This window comes from Ceratotherium simum, chromosome 5 (assembly GCF_057802395.1).
Source record: "Ceratotherium simum simum isolate JZ-2026a chromosome 5, ASM5780239v1, whole genome shotgun sequence".
NCBI lineage: Eukaryota > Metazoa > Chordata > Mammalia > Perissodactyla > Rhinocerotidae > Ceratotherium > Ceratotherium simum.
Window position 1 is genome coordinate 56,580,927 of NC_141904.1, and position 17,877 is coordinate 56,598,803.

At 37.9% G+C, this 17,877-nt stretch overlaps 1 protein-coding gene across 7 annotated transcripts in view; it reads right to left on the minus strand.

Moving 5' to 3' along the window:
• Positions 1-17,877, minus strand: part of ERC2 (ELKS/RAB6-interacting/CAST family member 2) — a 907,827-nt gene that overhangs the window by 536,296 nt on the left and 353,654 nt on the right. For all 7 annotated transcript variants that reach the window (XR_015552235.1, XM_087431197.1, XM_087431195.1 and 4 more), the window contains one exon: positions 3,058-3,225. Coding sequence is in view for 6 of the 7 variants with exons in the window: in XM_087431197.1 (XP_087287323.1) it covers positions 3,058-3,225 (168 nt within the window). In the remaining variant the exon portion in view is untranslated. The remainder of the gene's footprint in view (positions 1-3,057; positions 3,226-17,877) is intronic.

A 17,877-nucleotide genomic window follows, 5' to 3' on the forward strand; every position in this document is an offset into this window, starting at 1 on the left:
TGTGGCTTATGGAGTACACAAGACTTCTGAGACCCAGGGGTCTGAAGGTAAAGCTGACAGATACAAGGTGCAAGCCCAGCTTCGCCAGGTTAAACATGGCAATGAAAGGAGCATACCCAGTTCTATTGGCATCAAAACACATTGCTGGCTGCCAAAGAGTCTAAGAGAGAGAAATATTAAGTAATACTGCACCTCTGACATTGACATGAGTTTATTATTCTTCCATGCCAACACACCCTAATCCAAAGGGTGTGTTCCAACCCAGGCCTGCCCTAACACAACCAATTACTCTGAATGTGGTCAAAACTCTAAGGAGTTTCCAGTCGCAAAGACAATGTTTCATTGGCCCATTAGCTTCTATATTATTTCCACATTTTGAGTCAGTTTCTGAATTGTGTGTATCACTTCTTTAGGGATTGTTTCTCTTTCACATTGCAGGTATAAGAGAACTCCTGCCCCTTCACTATGCCGCCAGTGGTTTTATTTCCTCCCCAAATGTACTGGTAAATACTCGGCGAAAAAAACTTGAAGCTGAACAAGCTCTCCAAATATACATGAAATATTTCCAGATCCATTATCTACATGGTTTAAATATGTGGGATTATGATCATGTTGCCCAAAGGAGACGAAAAATACAACCAGCTTTGTTCTAGAACTTCCAAACTAGTTCTTTTGAATCTGGCTGTGGGGGAGGTTTAAAATTTTTCAATATATGCACATCAGCAAAAATGGCCATTTGTCACTTCTGCATTGAAAGTGTCTTCCCAAAATCTTTACTGAGAAAATTGTTGCCATTCATTCCTCAAGAATGAGAGTGCTTAGTCTCAACTCCTGGTGAAAAGAAGCAATTGTGATGTTCTTCCTCAATTCACTCTCACATGTGGTGTTACCATCACAAAATCTGAGGTCCAAAGGAAAAGGAGGCTTATTCTCTTAATTTGCAATAACGATTTTATTCTATTTTCACAAATACAAAAAACTTGCATCTAGGTTGCATGACCTTGGGCAAGCCTACCATAAGCCTCAGTATCCCTCAGTTTCCTGGGGTTAATAATTGTACCTGCCTCACAGGGTTACGGTCAGGAGTAAGCAAAGAATGCTCATAACGAGTATAGCAGAGTATCCAGCATACAGTGTTCAATATAAGTTCAATAAATGTCAGCTTTTGTTATCGTTCACTGCTGGGGATTTTATTTTATTTTTTAATTTTTTGTTTATTGCAGTAACATTGGTTTATAACATTGTATAAATTTCAGGTGTATATCATTATGCTTCTATTTCTGCATAGATTACATCATGTTCACCACTCAAATACTAATTACAACCCATCACCACACACATGTGCCGAATTATCCCTTTCGCCCTCCTCCCTCCCCCCTTCCCCTCTGGTAACCACCAATCCAATCTCTGTCTCTATGTGTTTGTTTATTGTTGTTATTATCTACTACTTAATGAAGGAAATCATACGGTATGTGACCTTCTCCCTCTGACTTATTTCACTGGGGATTTTTAATGAAAAGCCTTCTTTTGAATCTTTAGTACGTGCTCCAAGAACTGCCACTGTAACTGTTTCTCTGTTAGTCCCACCTGCCCTAGACAGTCTCTTCAATTCAGGGGTCCTCTGTCACCTCTTCCCAGCTCTCTTCTAATCATCTGTATCAATTAGCTGGAGCTGCAAAGGAGGGATCCAACTACCAGGGCTTTGTCTGTAAAGATGTCTACAGAAGCGTATTAATAATACGATCCATCAGATCACCAGTATCGTGAGAGTGAGGATGGAAGCCACTGGCGATGGGGATGGATTCTGGGTGCGCAACTTGTGTAGCTGCACACAGCCACACATTCAGAAGGGCGCTATACTTGGTTTAATGATCTGCTATTACCATCTGGAAATTGTCAACACTTTTTGAACAAGGGGGCTCACACTTTATTTTGCACTGGGCCCCATTTATGTGACTGGTTGTGAGTTCTGAACAGACAGGGACAAGAATTGTTTTATGTGTTGAAAGGATTACTCCAGCTCCTGTGTTAAGAACAGACTGTAGGAAAGGTAAGGTTAGAGGCAGGAAAAACAGCTAGGATGCTGTTGATATAAACAAAGTGAGAGTGATGGTAGCAAATGACACCAAGGGGAGAGGTCAGTGAGATTCCATTTGCCTGCAGCTGCAGCATGAGTGTGTGGCAACACGCCTGTCTACGGCAGTGTCCTGGCCAGCCAGCTCCTGCTGCCCACCACTGGTTCCCTCCCAGTTTCCATGCTGGCTGCCTGTTAATCTGAGAGCCCTATGTCTTTTCATTACATTTCTTTTTCATAAAAGAGCAGGTGTTGGTTTCTCTTTTTGCCTATCCTTTTCCTAGGGGAAGGCAGGGGACCCTATGGTCCCACCAAACCTTTACAGAGCAGCAAATGGGAATTCTCCAAAGGAAAATCAGGGTGCTGTCACAAAATCTGGATCCCCTACAATGGAGAAAATGAGCTGCTGAAAGAAGGAAGGAAAGAAAGGCCGCAACCAGGTCAAGCACCTTCTGTGTTAGGTCATTGTAGTCAGAACATTCTACACGTTCTCTCTTTGATTCCCATTAAGTAATGAGTGTAAATGTTACCCCTCTCCCCCAAAATCTGTAAGGGTTTGGCAGGATAAGATCTACCAAAGTTTTATAAATACAAAATGCATCCAAAATACCTTTAGACCCACAAAATACATCGCTCAACTCTCAGTAGGGAAAAAGGAAAAATTACCTAACTTTTTAGGCTTTTTATAATTTTAGACTTACACCTAAATTTATACCATTATTTCTATGTTTAAGCTGGCAAATGAAAAAAATCATCACTACTTAGTTTTCAGGTAATCAAATAGAAAATTCATCAGGCCATGCTAAAAGTGACATGATACAACCACCAGTAAGTTAAATACCAGTAAGTTAACAGTTTAAACTTCCTAATCTAAAATTCTTAAAAAATAATTTCTTCTTTTCACGTGCTCAAAAATTTCTCTGAAATGACAAAACATGGATGATACCAATTCCCATCCTGAAGGCCGTATGTCAGCTACTCACCTTTTTCTGAAGGACATTGATTTTTCTTTCCTTCACTTCTAACATATCCTTCATGTCACGAATCTCTCCGGCCAGCGTCCCCTTCTCTTCCGTGAGGTCCTGTAGCTGTTTTGTTTTTTTGTTGAGAAAAGATTCTTTCTCTTCCAGTCGTAATCTCAATGCATCTACCTGAAATCAGGAAAAAGAAAGAAGGTTGCAGTTTTACACAGAGGTCATCAGTCACCATCAGTCATGCCCTGGGAGGAAGGAAGGGCAGCAGTATGCCTTCTGAGCACAGCATGATCAAACCTCGATCATGGGCACCTCGATGCCATGCGTTTTAACAGCCTATATCTACCTTAAATGTGTAACTGAAGAATGATACATTTTTTTAAAATATAAGGTTTATATGAAATAAGACATTATGAAATAGTCGCATGTCTCCATACTGTGAAACCATAAGCTGGGAAACACAGCACACTGATACTCTGTCTTTGAGAGCCCAGGGAGGGGACAATGCTGCTAATGCTCTGCAGGACCCTCCAGGAATATGGAGAACACAATGAGCCATGCCACACACATCTGGAAGAACAAGATTGACACACAGAGAAACATTCTTAAACTAGAAAAATACATGTTGCCAAGAGGAAGTAAATACTGTGGAAATGACACCCATTCTCTAGCTTTATGAAAGACTGCTTTCCAAAGACTAAAGAAGAAAAAAAGACAAAGCATACAAAAAAATTCCTATTTCTACCTTAGCTCAAAAACTAGATTATTACAATTCTTGCTTTTTAAATGTCAGTAATAAAATGAGGAAACATAAGTTTTATTTTTTAAATTTAACATTCCAAAGACCATGTGCAAAAATGTTTACATGGGTGATGTGGGGTATTGGGGTGATGGAAGACTTTACTCCTCACCTTTCACACCAGGCATTTGATAGATAGTAGCTACATCAACAATCAGGAAGTAGCAATGCACACACGTTATTTAGAGATATCAAAATAATCAGGCCAAGAGTTAGAACAGCTTGCGTTGGGGAAGAAGAAACGGGACAGAGGTAAGCAGGGGGCTGCTGAATCTCATAGCAAATCTTGTTGAACGTTTTGCTCATTATACTACCAGCAAGTAAAAATTAGATGAAAAGGAAAAAAAAGACAAAAGTAAAAAAAAAAAAAGGCTATAGGAATACCATAATAAGCCAAAATAAATATATATGTAAATACTATGAGGACACAGAGTCAAAAGGCAACTTGGAACAATGGGGACACTTAGGTTTTATGCTGGGTTCTGCGTCTATCTAGCTTTGAGGATCAGGACAAATTACTCTCACCTCCCCTCATCCAGCCTTCCAGCCTCAGTTTCTTCATCCATAAAACAAAGAGGTTGGAACAGATAGTCTCTAAGTGTCTGACATTTTATGATTTTAAAGGCAGGAATCAGACTTCGATAGAATACATCAGGGAAGGATGATGATATTAGAGATAAAAAGTTATCAGAGTAGAATCTCCTTTTCTTACCCTTTTCCAAGAAAGGAGTGCCAAGTTGTGATGGGGAAGTAGGTGGGTAGAGAGTTTTCCAGTTTATGACCCAGAGAGGAGGATGAAGCTAGGAGGTCCACAGCAAGGGAAGAGTGAAGCCCAGTGGGCAGAGTGACCCTGACTGTATCATGAAAGAGCATGGACATTCTGTGACTGCAGAGGGTGAGAACTGCAGATTCTTTAAACATCTGATAGCTGTGCCTCTTCTCACATAATGGCCATAGAGATCAAGGGGCTGGGAAGGTGAAGGGGATACTCGTGTTCTGGGGATCTTTCCTTTCCTAAATGAAAATTCATGTCAGTTCACTAAAGCTTAAGCATCCCAGATTGTCAAGTGACCTATCCTCGTTTAAAGTTATCTTCATCTGTCAATCTGAAATAACATCAATATTTCTCTTTGGGTTTTCATCATATCTGGTGAAAAATTATGATTTTTAGTTTATACATAAAGGATGGCATTTGTGGATTCCTTGGAAATTGGCGGGACATGCTGAGCACTCCAGATTATAGCAGTGGTTATAAAGGGTTACAGAGATTTGCACACAGACTGACCAGGACTCACTGTAAATCTGAGAAGAAACTGTGGTCCTTTTAGCTCCACATTCTAACTATCAATGATGGATGGTTTATATCTGGACTAAAGGAAATGTCTAATAACCAAAACTGTGATATAAATAAATTACAATATAGGAGGTAGTGAATGGTGCTGGAGAGAGTTTGGAAAAAGAGGCCTTGTATTGATGAATAATATGCTTAGCATTTGTAGCACCTTCTCGCCATGTGTGATCTATCAGTGTCCTGACGAATCTTCCTGAGCCCAGAAGAGATAAAAGCAACCCTGGCTATAAGAATATTTCTCCAGGAATAAAACAGAGAGCAAGGATGGTCGAGATCAACACACTACTTGCAACACCCAAACTCTACATGGCAGGAGGGAGTCTGTGCCAGCTCAGGTCTTCTGTTTGGGAGTTTATTTTCCATGCGCCCAAAAGCATGTACTCAGCTTCAAAGGAATTTGAATTGTGCCCTTCAATCACCTTCACTCTATCTTTACAGCTTTGCAGTCTCCTAGAATCAAGAAAAGAAGCCTAAGTGTCTTTTTTTTTTTTAAGACAAAACTCTGACCTGAACTGCATCCAGTTCTCAACCAACATTAGCCCAGTTTGCAGTAAGCAAGTATGACATCATTTCTAAAGTCAAATTTTAACTTCCAGATGGTGCAAAACCACAAGCAGGCGCACTGGCCTTCTGATGCACAGAAGTTTATATTCAGGGAAGACCAGACAAGAAAGAATACAGTCTATCAAAAATTAGAATATGTAGTTCCAAATTGGAGGATTTGGAACGAGCAGGATTAAAGTTCCCTTCACTAATATTCAGACTTCACTCAGTAGTGCACATCATTTAAAAAAGAATTGGAAAAGCCTTGAAGTTTAGATTCTATTCCAACATCAGGTAGAGACATAAACTTAAAATGTTTGGGAATATGAAATACCTTTCTCTGCCTCTTCACTCAACACCAAATAATTTTAAGGGCCCTTGACTCTCTCTCAAACTTTGGCAGTTGACTCAATAATAAAACTTGGCAAAGCAAAGAGCACCATCATTTCCCAGAAAAACAAAAGAAAATTAGAACTGTATGATATCGTTAGCACATAAAGACCCATAGGTTGAATTTCCAGTTTTTACCTATGACTTAACTGCATGGGAGCTAGTCACCTAATGTTAAAACTAGGACAATCTTTTCAGTTTAGGAGAATTACTCATTTCCTTCTAATCCAGTGTGTGTATTTGGGTGTGTGTGTGTCTGTGTGTGTGTAAGAGCATCTAACATATGAAAACTTAACCTTTTATCTGGCAGTATAAACATGAAACATTTGTTATCACTTCCGTTCCAGGTAATAACTTGAAAGAAAAGGACCATGGCAATGAAATTGGCAAAAATTGCCAAAATCAGAGTTAACATTATTAATCTTCATGTCAGCACCCAGAAATTACAACCAGTTCCAATGGTGAGGTATGTTTCTAGAAGTTCTATACATAAGCCTCCTGACCTCTCTGCCATATTTTACATGGGCCTTCAGAAACAGTTTCAATTTTGTGACAAAACACTAGTGCTACTTGATGTGCCATAAATAATTTTTAAAAATCAAATGGTTCATTTCAATCTTAAAATGACTAGAGCAACACTTGAGGGAAAAAAAAAAAACACTTGAGAGAGAAAAAGGGGCCACTTGAAAATTTTCACAGATTAAATACTACTTACTGGACAACATTTCAGGATTTGAATAAACATGCTATCACAAAGAACAACTTTAAAAGAAAATGAAACTGGAACACACACGATAGCTCCCAATATACTTTTATTTTACATTCAAAGTTTCGTTTGTTTGTTTTTCCTAATAGTAGACTTGAGTTAAGGGTATATTTGAATTTGATTCAACTTGCAATCATTCAAATGGGGAGACAGTTTTAAAGTTGGACGTATGCATAATGTACACAGCCTCTGAAGACAAAAACACTAAAAATAATCTAAAATCCAAAACTTGCTGGGATAGTAACCACTAGTTCTCACTCACATCCAGTTCTCCTTTCCCTCCTGAACACAGGGAAGATCTTCCTTAGCAGCCTCCTTGCAGGAAGATGGGGTCGTGTGTTTTATTCATGAAATGTAAGCAGAAGTGACCAATGTCACTTCCCGTCTGTGCCACCCCCATTCTCTTCCCCTTCCTCAGAGATCTTGGAGGCTACATTTTTCAGAGAGTGAAGCTACAAGATGGCAGAAGCTGTATAAATCTGGATCCTCAAGTGACCATGAGAAACAGGATCGCCCCCCTCCTTCCCTGACACCAATCCCCAACCCTCAATGTGGGTTGGACTTACAGTATGATGCGTTAAACTACACAGAAGTTATTACAATAATTTCCCCTGATTTTGCTAATAAGTGGGCAACTTAAAACTAGAAAGGCTTGTTTGTCTTAGAGATTACCACGAACCTAAAGGAAATAGGGCCATTGTACCTCCCTCTACTCCTTTTATGTATAGGACCTCAAAATCAACTTTCCCCTATCCTTTCACTCCAAATCCAAAGAAGGGAAAAAAACAACAGAAAGTTAAATGCAGAGCTAAAAAGAAGTAGCAGAACCCTGAGGAGTGGACACAAAGGTTAAAGATCAAGACCCTGTGGAGAGGAGAAAAAGAGATCAAAGAGGAGGAGTCCCCTTAAGCTCATTGCCTTGAACTTCAGTTTGTATAGACAAGTGGCTCAAGTGAACAACTCTGTCTTGCAGAAGTCTCTGCATTGCAAATATACGTGTTCAAGCAACTCATGGCAATCGCCATGGACTCACCCACAGGCCTTCCAAATGTTGGGAACAAAACTAAGGTGTTATAAGCAAAACGAGGATAATAACAGTACCTCCTTCATCAAGTTATTTTTAGGATTAAATTAAATAACACATGTAATGCAGTTAGCACAGTGCCTGGCACCTAGAAACACTCAATAAATTTTTGCCATTGTTATTATATTTTATTATTCTGCTTTCCACAGTCTCTAACCCAGTGATTTATATACTGTAGGAATGCAATAAAGGTTGCTAATCAACAGCCCTCAGGAAAAGTGGAGAACCAGCAAACAAGGTTTTGTGCTCTAACACGTACCAGGGTGTTATATCGTCTGTCATTTACTTTAAAATATTTCAGCATACACTATATGATATGTGTGTCTGTGTGGAGGGGTGTCTGGGTGGATGTATTTCACAACTGGGGATAAATTCTCCAGGGGTAGTTAATTAGCCTATGAAAGACTTTAATTAAAAGCTGACATGCCAGAATCAGCTACCAAAAGCGCCTCAGCATTCTTTATAGTTGATGAACGCCTGAAATTTGGTCAATTAACATAATTGATGTGAGGAGTGATTTTTCCTTGGTAAAGTGAGATGCGTGGATTGGCTAGAAATGTTGCACAGGCACTCCCACTCTTCCAGGAACAAGAGTTAAGATGGTGTGTCCAATACAAATATGATGCAAACCACATCTGTAATTTTAAATTTTCTAGTAGCCACATTAAAAAATTAAAAAGAAATAGGTGAAATTAATTTTAATAATATATTTAATTTAATCCTCTATCCAAAGTATTATTTAACATGTAATCAATATGAAAAACAAATCCAGGGCCGGCCCCGTGGCTTGGTGGTTAAGTGAGCGCGCTCCACTGCTGGCGACCCGGGTTCGGATCCCGGGCTCGCACCGACGCGCTGCTTCTCTGGCCATGCTGAGGCCGCGTCCCACATACAGCAACTAGAAGGATGTGCAGCTGTGACACACAACTATCTACTGGGGCTTTGGGGGGAAAAAATAAATAAATAAAATCTTTAAAAAAAAAAAAAAAAAAAAGAAAAACAAATCCAGCATTTATTTTACACTTTCAACATATCTCAGTTAGAACGAGCCACATTTCAGGCACTCAGTAGCCACATGTGGCTCAAGGCTACTATACTGGACAGTGCAGGTCTGTGACTTCTGCAGCTATTTTGATTTCAGATTTCTCTTCTCTGTAGGTGCTCTTTTTATATCCAGTAACTAGAATTATTTATTTATTCATTCAACAAATAGGAAGAATAGATTCTGTGCCAGGCATCGTTCTAGGTTAGAGATATATAGCCTTTTAACAAGATTGTCAGGTCTATGACTTAGTGAACCATATACTTGTGAGGTTGGGGGTAGGGTAGAGCAAACAAGTATTATGTCAATACCATTAGTAAACACGATTTTTAGGGTAAGAGGGAAGTAATATAAATACAAAATCTAAGAACTTACGTAAAATCCTTGTAAAAAACTGGAATGACAAAGGCTAATTTGTAGACGTGTGTTTACTGGTGAAAATGTATGTGTGTGCGTTTGTGTGCATGCAAAATAATAAAATTCATGATTTAGCAAATACCTATCCACTATTATAAATCCAACCTGGGCCGACACTTTGGTAGTCAGTAAAATGGTTGATTTAACTGATGGCTACTCTTTACTGTGTGATCTTGGAACACTAAGTGGTCTTTATTGATCTTTAAATAAGGTGTGCTTTAGGATAATTTTGGATTTTAATAAATTTGGGTCTTAAAAAAAAGACTTGTAATACTAATAAGTATGAACACATGATGTATTTTCTCTTTTAAAACCTTATTTTCTAGGGGCCAGCCCGGTGGCACAGTGGTTAAGTGCGCACGGTCCGCTTCGGCGGCCCAGGCTTTGCAGGTTCAGATCCCGGGCGTGCACTGACACAACGCTTGTCAAGCCAAGCAATGGCAGCGTTGCATATAAACTAGAGGAAGATGGGCAGGGATGTTAGCCCAGGGCCAATCTTCATCAGCAAAAAAGAGGAGGACTAGCATCAGATGTTACCTCAGGACTGATCTTCCTCTGGGAAAAAAAAAAAATTATTTTCTAGGGGAGGCCGGCCCAGTGGCGTAGTGGTTAAGTCCACACACTCTGCTTCGGCAGCCCAGGGTTTGCGGGTTCGGATCTGGGGTGCAGACATACACACTGCTTATCAAGCTATGCTATGGCAGGCATTCCGCATATAAAGTAGAGGAAGATGTAGCACAAGTGTTAGCCCAGGGCCAATCTTCCTCAGCAAAAAGAGGAGGATTGGCAACACATGTTAGCTCAGGGCTAATTTTCCTCACCAAAAAAAAAAAATTATTTTCTAGCTTTGTCCATTAAAAAGGTTTAGAAAAAAGTGACCACCTCAGTAACAACAAGTGCCCATCCCAAATGCCCAGAGTGTGGTCTCTAAAAATCATTTTTTACTAAAAGAAATCAGTTTCATTGTAGAAATGATTGATTTTAGGTCTGTGGCAAGAAACATACAAGATGAGTATAAGAATACCTTGTTGAACCAGAAAGCAAGGAAATTATTCAAGACCAACAGTCCTTTCATTGGCAAGGGATGGAACCACTTGATGCTGTTCTATGAACAGACACTAGGGGGCAGGAACAGAGGCCGGGGACAGGTAGGGAGCTACTGCAGTCAACCAGAGGAGAGACAGCGGCTGCCACAACTAGGATGGAGGTAGTGGAGAGGGAGAACGTGGCTGTGTCCGAGACACATTTTGAGATATAATCAGGAGGCAGCTGGCAGAACTCAGGGTTTGTATGCATGCGGGTGAAAGGAAGGAAGAAATCAAAAATAACTCCTGGGTCACTGCATAGATAGTGGAATTACTGCCTGTGCTGGGAAAGACTGGGGAGAATCAGACTTGAGGGTAGGAAATCAAGAGTTCAGGATTAGATACACATAGTTTGAAATGCTAGGAAACATCCAAAAGGCAAACAGCTACATGACTTGGAAGCTCTGAGACAACAGAACCTGCATTAGAGTCTAACCTACGTGTGGATGAACAGTCCTGTAATTATATCATCATTCCTCCAGAAGACTAATTAGGACATCTTCTGCACATTTACAGATTTACTCCCACTTAGATGTGGCTGTCTGAGATCAAGTTAACAAAAACTGGTAAGGAAAGGACATCTAGACCGTTGAAAAATCCGAGAGATATCCTTTTCCTAAAAGGGTCTCAGGTTTTCAGTCTTTAGTTATAAGGTCTCTCTTCCTCACAGTCATGCGTAACAAGAGATTTGGTCATTTCAGTCATGTCCTTAAGCTCTTCAAGGCGGCTAGTTAATGTCAATGATGTATTTACCCTCCTGTGAATCACTGCAGTCAATACAGTGATAGTGACTGGGGAAAAAAGGACTATGTAATCCCACTTCTGTGTGCTGGCTTATTATGGAGTGCTTCATAATTTACAATACACCTTTTTTTGTTTTGTAAGAAAGATCAGCCCTGAGCTAACATCCATGCTAATCCTCCTCTCTTTTTTTTTTGCTGAGGAAGACCGGCTCTGAGCTAACATCTATTGCCAATCCTCCTCCTTTTTTTTCCCCCAAAGCCCCAGTAGATAGTTGTATGTCATAGTTGCACATCCTTCTAGTTGCTGTATGTGGGACACGGTCTCAGCATGGCCGGAGAAGCGGTGCGTTGGTGCGCGCTGGGGATCCAAACCCAGGTCGCCAGTAGCGGAGCGCCCGCACTTAACTGCTAAGCCACGGGGCCGGCCCTACAATACACCTTTTTCTTAAATTGTCTGTTCTCATACAATTTCAATTCAAAAAATAAAATTCATGGATATTTAGTATTGTATAACCACTTGCCGTGCTTATAAAAGTTAAGTTACAATCACCAGCTTGTTAATAACACAGTAGAGATTTTCAGGTTGTAAAGATGCATTTTGTCTTCCTTACTTGTCAAAAAATTATACCCAAGTCCCACATGCCACCTACTTGAAGAAAACAATGCTGGGCTAAGAGTGCTTCAAATCACCTACATGGAAGAATTCATATCATATGTGGGTTAATAATCCAGCCAACTTTATAAAGCCTGTTTTCATACTTAAGTTTTTGGCTACTTCTTACACTAAAATTAGGTGGTTTTAAGTGACTAGTCCAAAGTTCAAAATTTAATGTTCAGTTCAGTTCCAGCAAATTTCTGAAAACACATGGGAATTGTAACTCATGTGTTAATACTTAAAGTTTTTGTTAATAAAACTTCCAACACTAACCTTACCTCATTGAACTTACCTCACTGGTTTTTATGCTCACTATAAAACTATAGCTGTCATAATATTTTTGAATTACTACAAAAGGAAGTAAGCCATTCCAAAGTCAATGTTATTTTGCAACATGATGATAGTTATAAATTCAAAATACTTAAAACCAATTTGCAAAGCTATCAATCTTAGTACCTCCTAATGTTTGAAAAGCCCATCTTCAAAACATTTACTATTACCAAAAAAATAAATTTAAGAAAACACCATGTATCATTAATATTGCACTTTCCTGTCAAGTAAGCACATTAAATTTAAACATGAAAATGCATTTTAACATAAAATTTTAAAATATTGGTCCTACTTAGACATGCCATGAACTTTCTAAACTATCACTGAAGCCTAAAGAACTTAAATAACTAATAATTTAGTAGGGAGATTAATACTTTTGTGATCTCAAGATCAGTGCTTTTCAACAAACCCAAATAAGAAACCTCCATCCAGGTATGCTTGACACGTTTCTAAATGACTAACAAATTAGGAACTGTAGTCGTTTTATTTAAAAGAGAATTAAATCCATATTTTAAAGCCATGTCTCTCAAATCAGGGCCCATACTCCTGGAGGATGGAGACCTGTGTTCAAGGATCCATGAGTTTGCTACAAAAATTGTTTTATGTTGTCTTTTCTTTTTTGATGATTATCTCAAAAGTTAAAATGAACTTATTCTGGATCATGTAAGTAACTCCTTATAACCAAGGATTGTTAAGAGATTTCAATATCTGCCTTTGTGTTTGCATTTAAGATTCCTTTGGGGTGAAATGGAGAAAGCACAGAAGGTCTTCTTATTTCTCTGATATATTGCCTTCAAATGTTGGCCATGGAACATCATGGTGACCATGCAAATGAGGGGTTCATCAGCACTACAGAAACAGCCATTAATGAGGAAACTAGGTTATCACACAGCACACCACTATGCAGACCTCCAGAACTAGCATCTGAGCCATAGCAATTGGCACCATATTCATACCAAGTATAAATTTACATCCAGCAAACACAAACCTTTTCCACATAAATTTAATACCATTAATTTAAATTTCATAGGCTTTGACATTGTATTTTCATTTAGTATGTAATTTTGATCTGGGTTCATAGTTTTCTGTAAGAGCTATAAGCATGCCTAGTCTTATTTTTGTACCTAATTAAGTAACCTAAGTAATAATTATTACATAAAGTAATACTGGGTATCTACAACGTTCTGTTTATTTTTTTCTTTTAACAGGAATTTATTCCCAAGTGGGAGGCACACTGCTGTAAAGTAGACAGTATTTGTTCTCCTGGGTGTTGTGCAAAAAGTAAATGGGGGAGTGGAGGTGTGTTCCATGATCAACCTGACTTGGGAAATGCAGCTAGCTCTCCTGATTTATGGTAGACATTAGCATAAAAAGATCCTAGAGCCGATCCTGTGCTGCAGTGGTTAAGTTTGTGTGTTCTGCTTCAGCAGCCCAGGGGTCACAGATTCGGATCCCAGGCATGGACCTACACACTGCTCATCAAGCCATGCTGTGGTGGCGTCCCGTATACAAAATGGAGGAAGATGGGCACAAATGTTAGCTCAGGGTGAATCTTCCTCAAGCAAAAATAAAAAAATATAAAAAAATAAAAAAGTGGAAGATTGGCAACAGACGTTAGCTCAGGGCCAATCTTCTTCATGGAAAAAAAAAAGATTTTAAAGTCCCATAGCAAAGATCTTACTTAACTTGATTTAACTCACCTTTTCCCACATCTATTTAACCACATAACTCTTGTTTTTCTAAGAGTACATAATAATATCCTTCAGAAATTTTTAGGAAAGATTGTTCTCAAGTATCTTTTAGGCATCAAATTTTTAAGACATGGCACACATATGAAATGTTTGAGTGGTGAAATGGGGACACACTACTGGATTAGATTCAGAAGGCTTTGGCTCAGAGTCAGCTAAATACATTTGAGATGTCCTCTGTGGCTAGCAGTGTGTGGCTAGTCCTCTGTGACATGCCAGGGTGTCTTATGCATTCCTCAGGGACACCTGTGAGGTAGATATTGTTTACAAATTAAAAGATTGAAGCTCTGAGGGCTTACAGGGCCAACACGGTAGACTATGTTAAAGCCCTATTTCTTTTTCACAATTGACTTCCCTAGCCTATATCGCAGGTTCATTTCTGGCTCTGCCAGCACCTGGAGGTGGGACCTTCAGGGAAGTCACTTACTTCTCAGGGATTCAGCTATGTCCTCTGTAAACCAACAAAATTTTGCTCAATGGCCTCTAAAGTCATTACCTACCCCCAAACTTTCATGATTTCAGGAAGTAAGTGATCTAGATACTAAAACATATTTTAAAGCTTTGGTAATTAAAACAGTTGAGTGTTGATGCAGGAAGAAAAAGAAGAAGTCCAAAACAGATTCACATACTATGAAAATTAATATGATGAAAGTGGCATTTAGACTCAGTAGAGAAAAGATGGATTATTCAATTAATAATGGCTGGAAACTGACTACTCATTTAGAAAAATAATAATAAAGGTAAAACCTTACCTAACTCCGTGTGACAAAATAAATTCCTAATAAAGAGTTAGATGTAAAAAAAAATCAAACCATAAAAATTCTAGAAGTAAATATGGAGGCTTTTCTTTTTATTTTTGAAGTACAAAGTCCTTTCTAAGCAGAAAAAAAGCTTAGACACCATAAAGGAAAAGACAGACAAATAAGATTAAATATAAATTAAAATACCTTCATAAAAAAAGACAAAAGGCAAAGTGCAGAAAATTTTTGCAAAAGCCAAATGTAAAATGCAATGTGTGTTCCAGTATGTATAACATGTTTTCAACTGGGAATAAGAGAAGGCACATTTGCTTGTGTGTGCATAGAATATTTCTGGAAAGATACATAGGCAAATAAGGAAGAGTTTATTAAATGGCTACTACATGCTCAGTTACATAGCCGATCAAAACAAGGATTAAATTAACACACTAGTCAATTCCACTTACAAGCTAACTAAGGCATCACACCCAGTGCCGTGGGGAGCTCAGAGCAAGGTAATTCCAGTCAGGCCCAGAGCTCCCAGAAAATCAATCAATCATCTGCATTTCCAATTGACCGTCCTCAGGGCAGGAATGCTGCAGTGAGAGGAGCAGGGAAGGACACAGTCTTTCCTGGAAGAATTATTTATGGTGGTACGTATTACAGCAGCTATGACTTGTTATCTAGTGTATTAATACATTGTTGGAAGGCAAGAAAGAGTAACAGCTACAAGTAGGGGCTCTTGAGCTAGACTCCTCAAGTTCAAATCTTAACTCTCCCCTTACTCACCAGGACTTACAGAAAGATATGATCTCTCAAAACTTCAGTTTCCCCATCCATAAAACGAGGGTAATAATAGTACCGATACCACAAGAATTAATTGAATCATGACTTGCAAGGTGCTTTATTATAATGCACTAAGAAATAAAGTAGAAACAATCAATGAACAGGGGCTGCTGTTTAATAGTGAATAGCAACATAATTTATGATTACTATGATAAATTACATATTCCATCACTGATATATGATTAGTAAATTTAGTCATTAGAGTATCATATGTTAATATTCTAGCAGCTACCATTAAAAGCTAATTGCACTGACAACAATGATGGTAATATTAGCTGACACCTATGGAGCAGTTTCACGTGGCCCATCAGCACTGTGAGACAGGTAGAGTTATTGCTCTCCATTTTACAAGGCCCAGAGCCACAGAGCTTATAGGTGGCAAAGCCAAGACATGTCTATCAAACTCCAAAGAGCCCGCTCTGAACATCATGCTCAGAAGGTAGAAAGCGGGAAATATGTAAACAGCAAGAATGACAACCACAGGAGTGAAGAGGGATATGGCATGAGGTAAAAGAAAAGGTAAAGTTGCTAAAATTATCATATGTATTTTATCTTTTATGATACATTGGTATTGATAGGTATTGTTTACAGGTAAAAATATTGAGGCTTTGAGAGATCTACAAGCTAACATGGTAGAACTGTGATTTATATATATAATATATTTATTATATATTTACATATAATATATATTTATTTATTGTTTATTATATATTGAATTATATTTAAATTATATATAATATAATTATATATTAAATTATAATTATATATAATATAATTATATATTAAATTATAATTATATATAATATAATTATATATTAAATTATATATAATATAATTATATATTAAATTATAATTATATATTAAATTATATATAATTATATATTAAATATTAAATTATATATTGAATTATACATAATTATATATTGAATTATATATAATTATATATTGAATTATATAATTATATATTAAATTATATATAATATTAAATTATATATAATATATGTACAAATAATAATATACAATTAAATTATATATTATTTGCTGACATATTATATGTAATATTAAAATATATAATATATGGCATCGAATAATAGCTCTATTCTCCATCCATGTCTAAAATGCCCTGAACAAAATGTCATCAACAAGAAAATCCTACAAAATGCCACCTACACATATACACCATTCCCTCTATATATTCCTATGCTGTGATGTTTCAACTTCAGCCAAATACTACTGAAATAGTTTTCACAGATTTGCTTTTCAAAATAATGAAAATACTTCTCCTATCCTAAGATATTCAGAAACATCTTTTACACACACAAATAGCTTAAGGAACGGAAGGTTCACTACTGAAGTTCCACTATAACACCTCACTAGGGTGTGTGTTGAGTTTGGGAACATGCTTTCACTTTTAAGCCAAATTGAGGCTTCACATCATTGACTTTTAGGAAAAGCATAAGTGATTCTGAAATGGGTGGTAACACCAAACCCTGTGCAAATTTACCTTGGCCAAAGCAAGCAATTGTTTCTCTGCTGGGACTTGTTACAGACTCTTCCAACTTGGAAGCATTTTATTACCAAAGAACATGGAGCTGGAAACAAACTGAGCTCCAGGAGTCAAGATGACAATCGTTATAAAAACCAATTGAGTCAGAAGTCAGAACTGCCATGACGTTTAAAAAATTCAAGTCATGCTACGTACATTCTTTGGTCATTTTTTGTTCTTAAAGAGAAATGAACAGCCATCACTTTCTGGGTTCACCATCATTGTTCCTGAAAATATTTACTGTGATCACAGCACTATTATGGCAGGGAACATTTTGGTATGGAAAATCTGTTTCATCCTGCAAATTTTCTGTGTGTGTGCAAATCAATTTACCGCATGAGCAATGAGTCAACAATATTCTATTGTATTATTCTTGCAGCAGTGGTTTCTTTGTTTAGAGTCCTACAATTTTATGAGAGAAATCAGAAGTGAGCTGCTCAAAGAGTAACAATTGGTGATTGGGAGTTCCCACCATTTTCATATCTGTAAAATGAGGAAGTTGAACTCTGATCCAGTTCCAACTCTGACATTCTGTGATTTTGTGATTCCATTTTGTTAGTTCATATTCTGCAATGCTGGAACCCATCAAACCACCCACAAACTAAGCAACTGTTGTTTCTGAGCAGCCTGATATCCTATAAGCAAACCTGGTCACTAGGCACTTACCCATTTAAACAGCAAGCTTTTCAGTCCAATCTAAAGAGAGATACAGACAGCACTTTGCATCACACTGAGTCTTGCAAACAG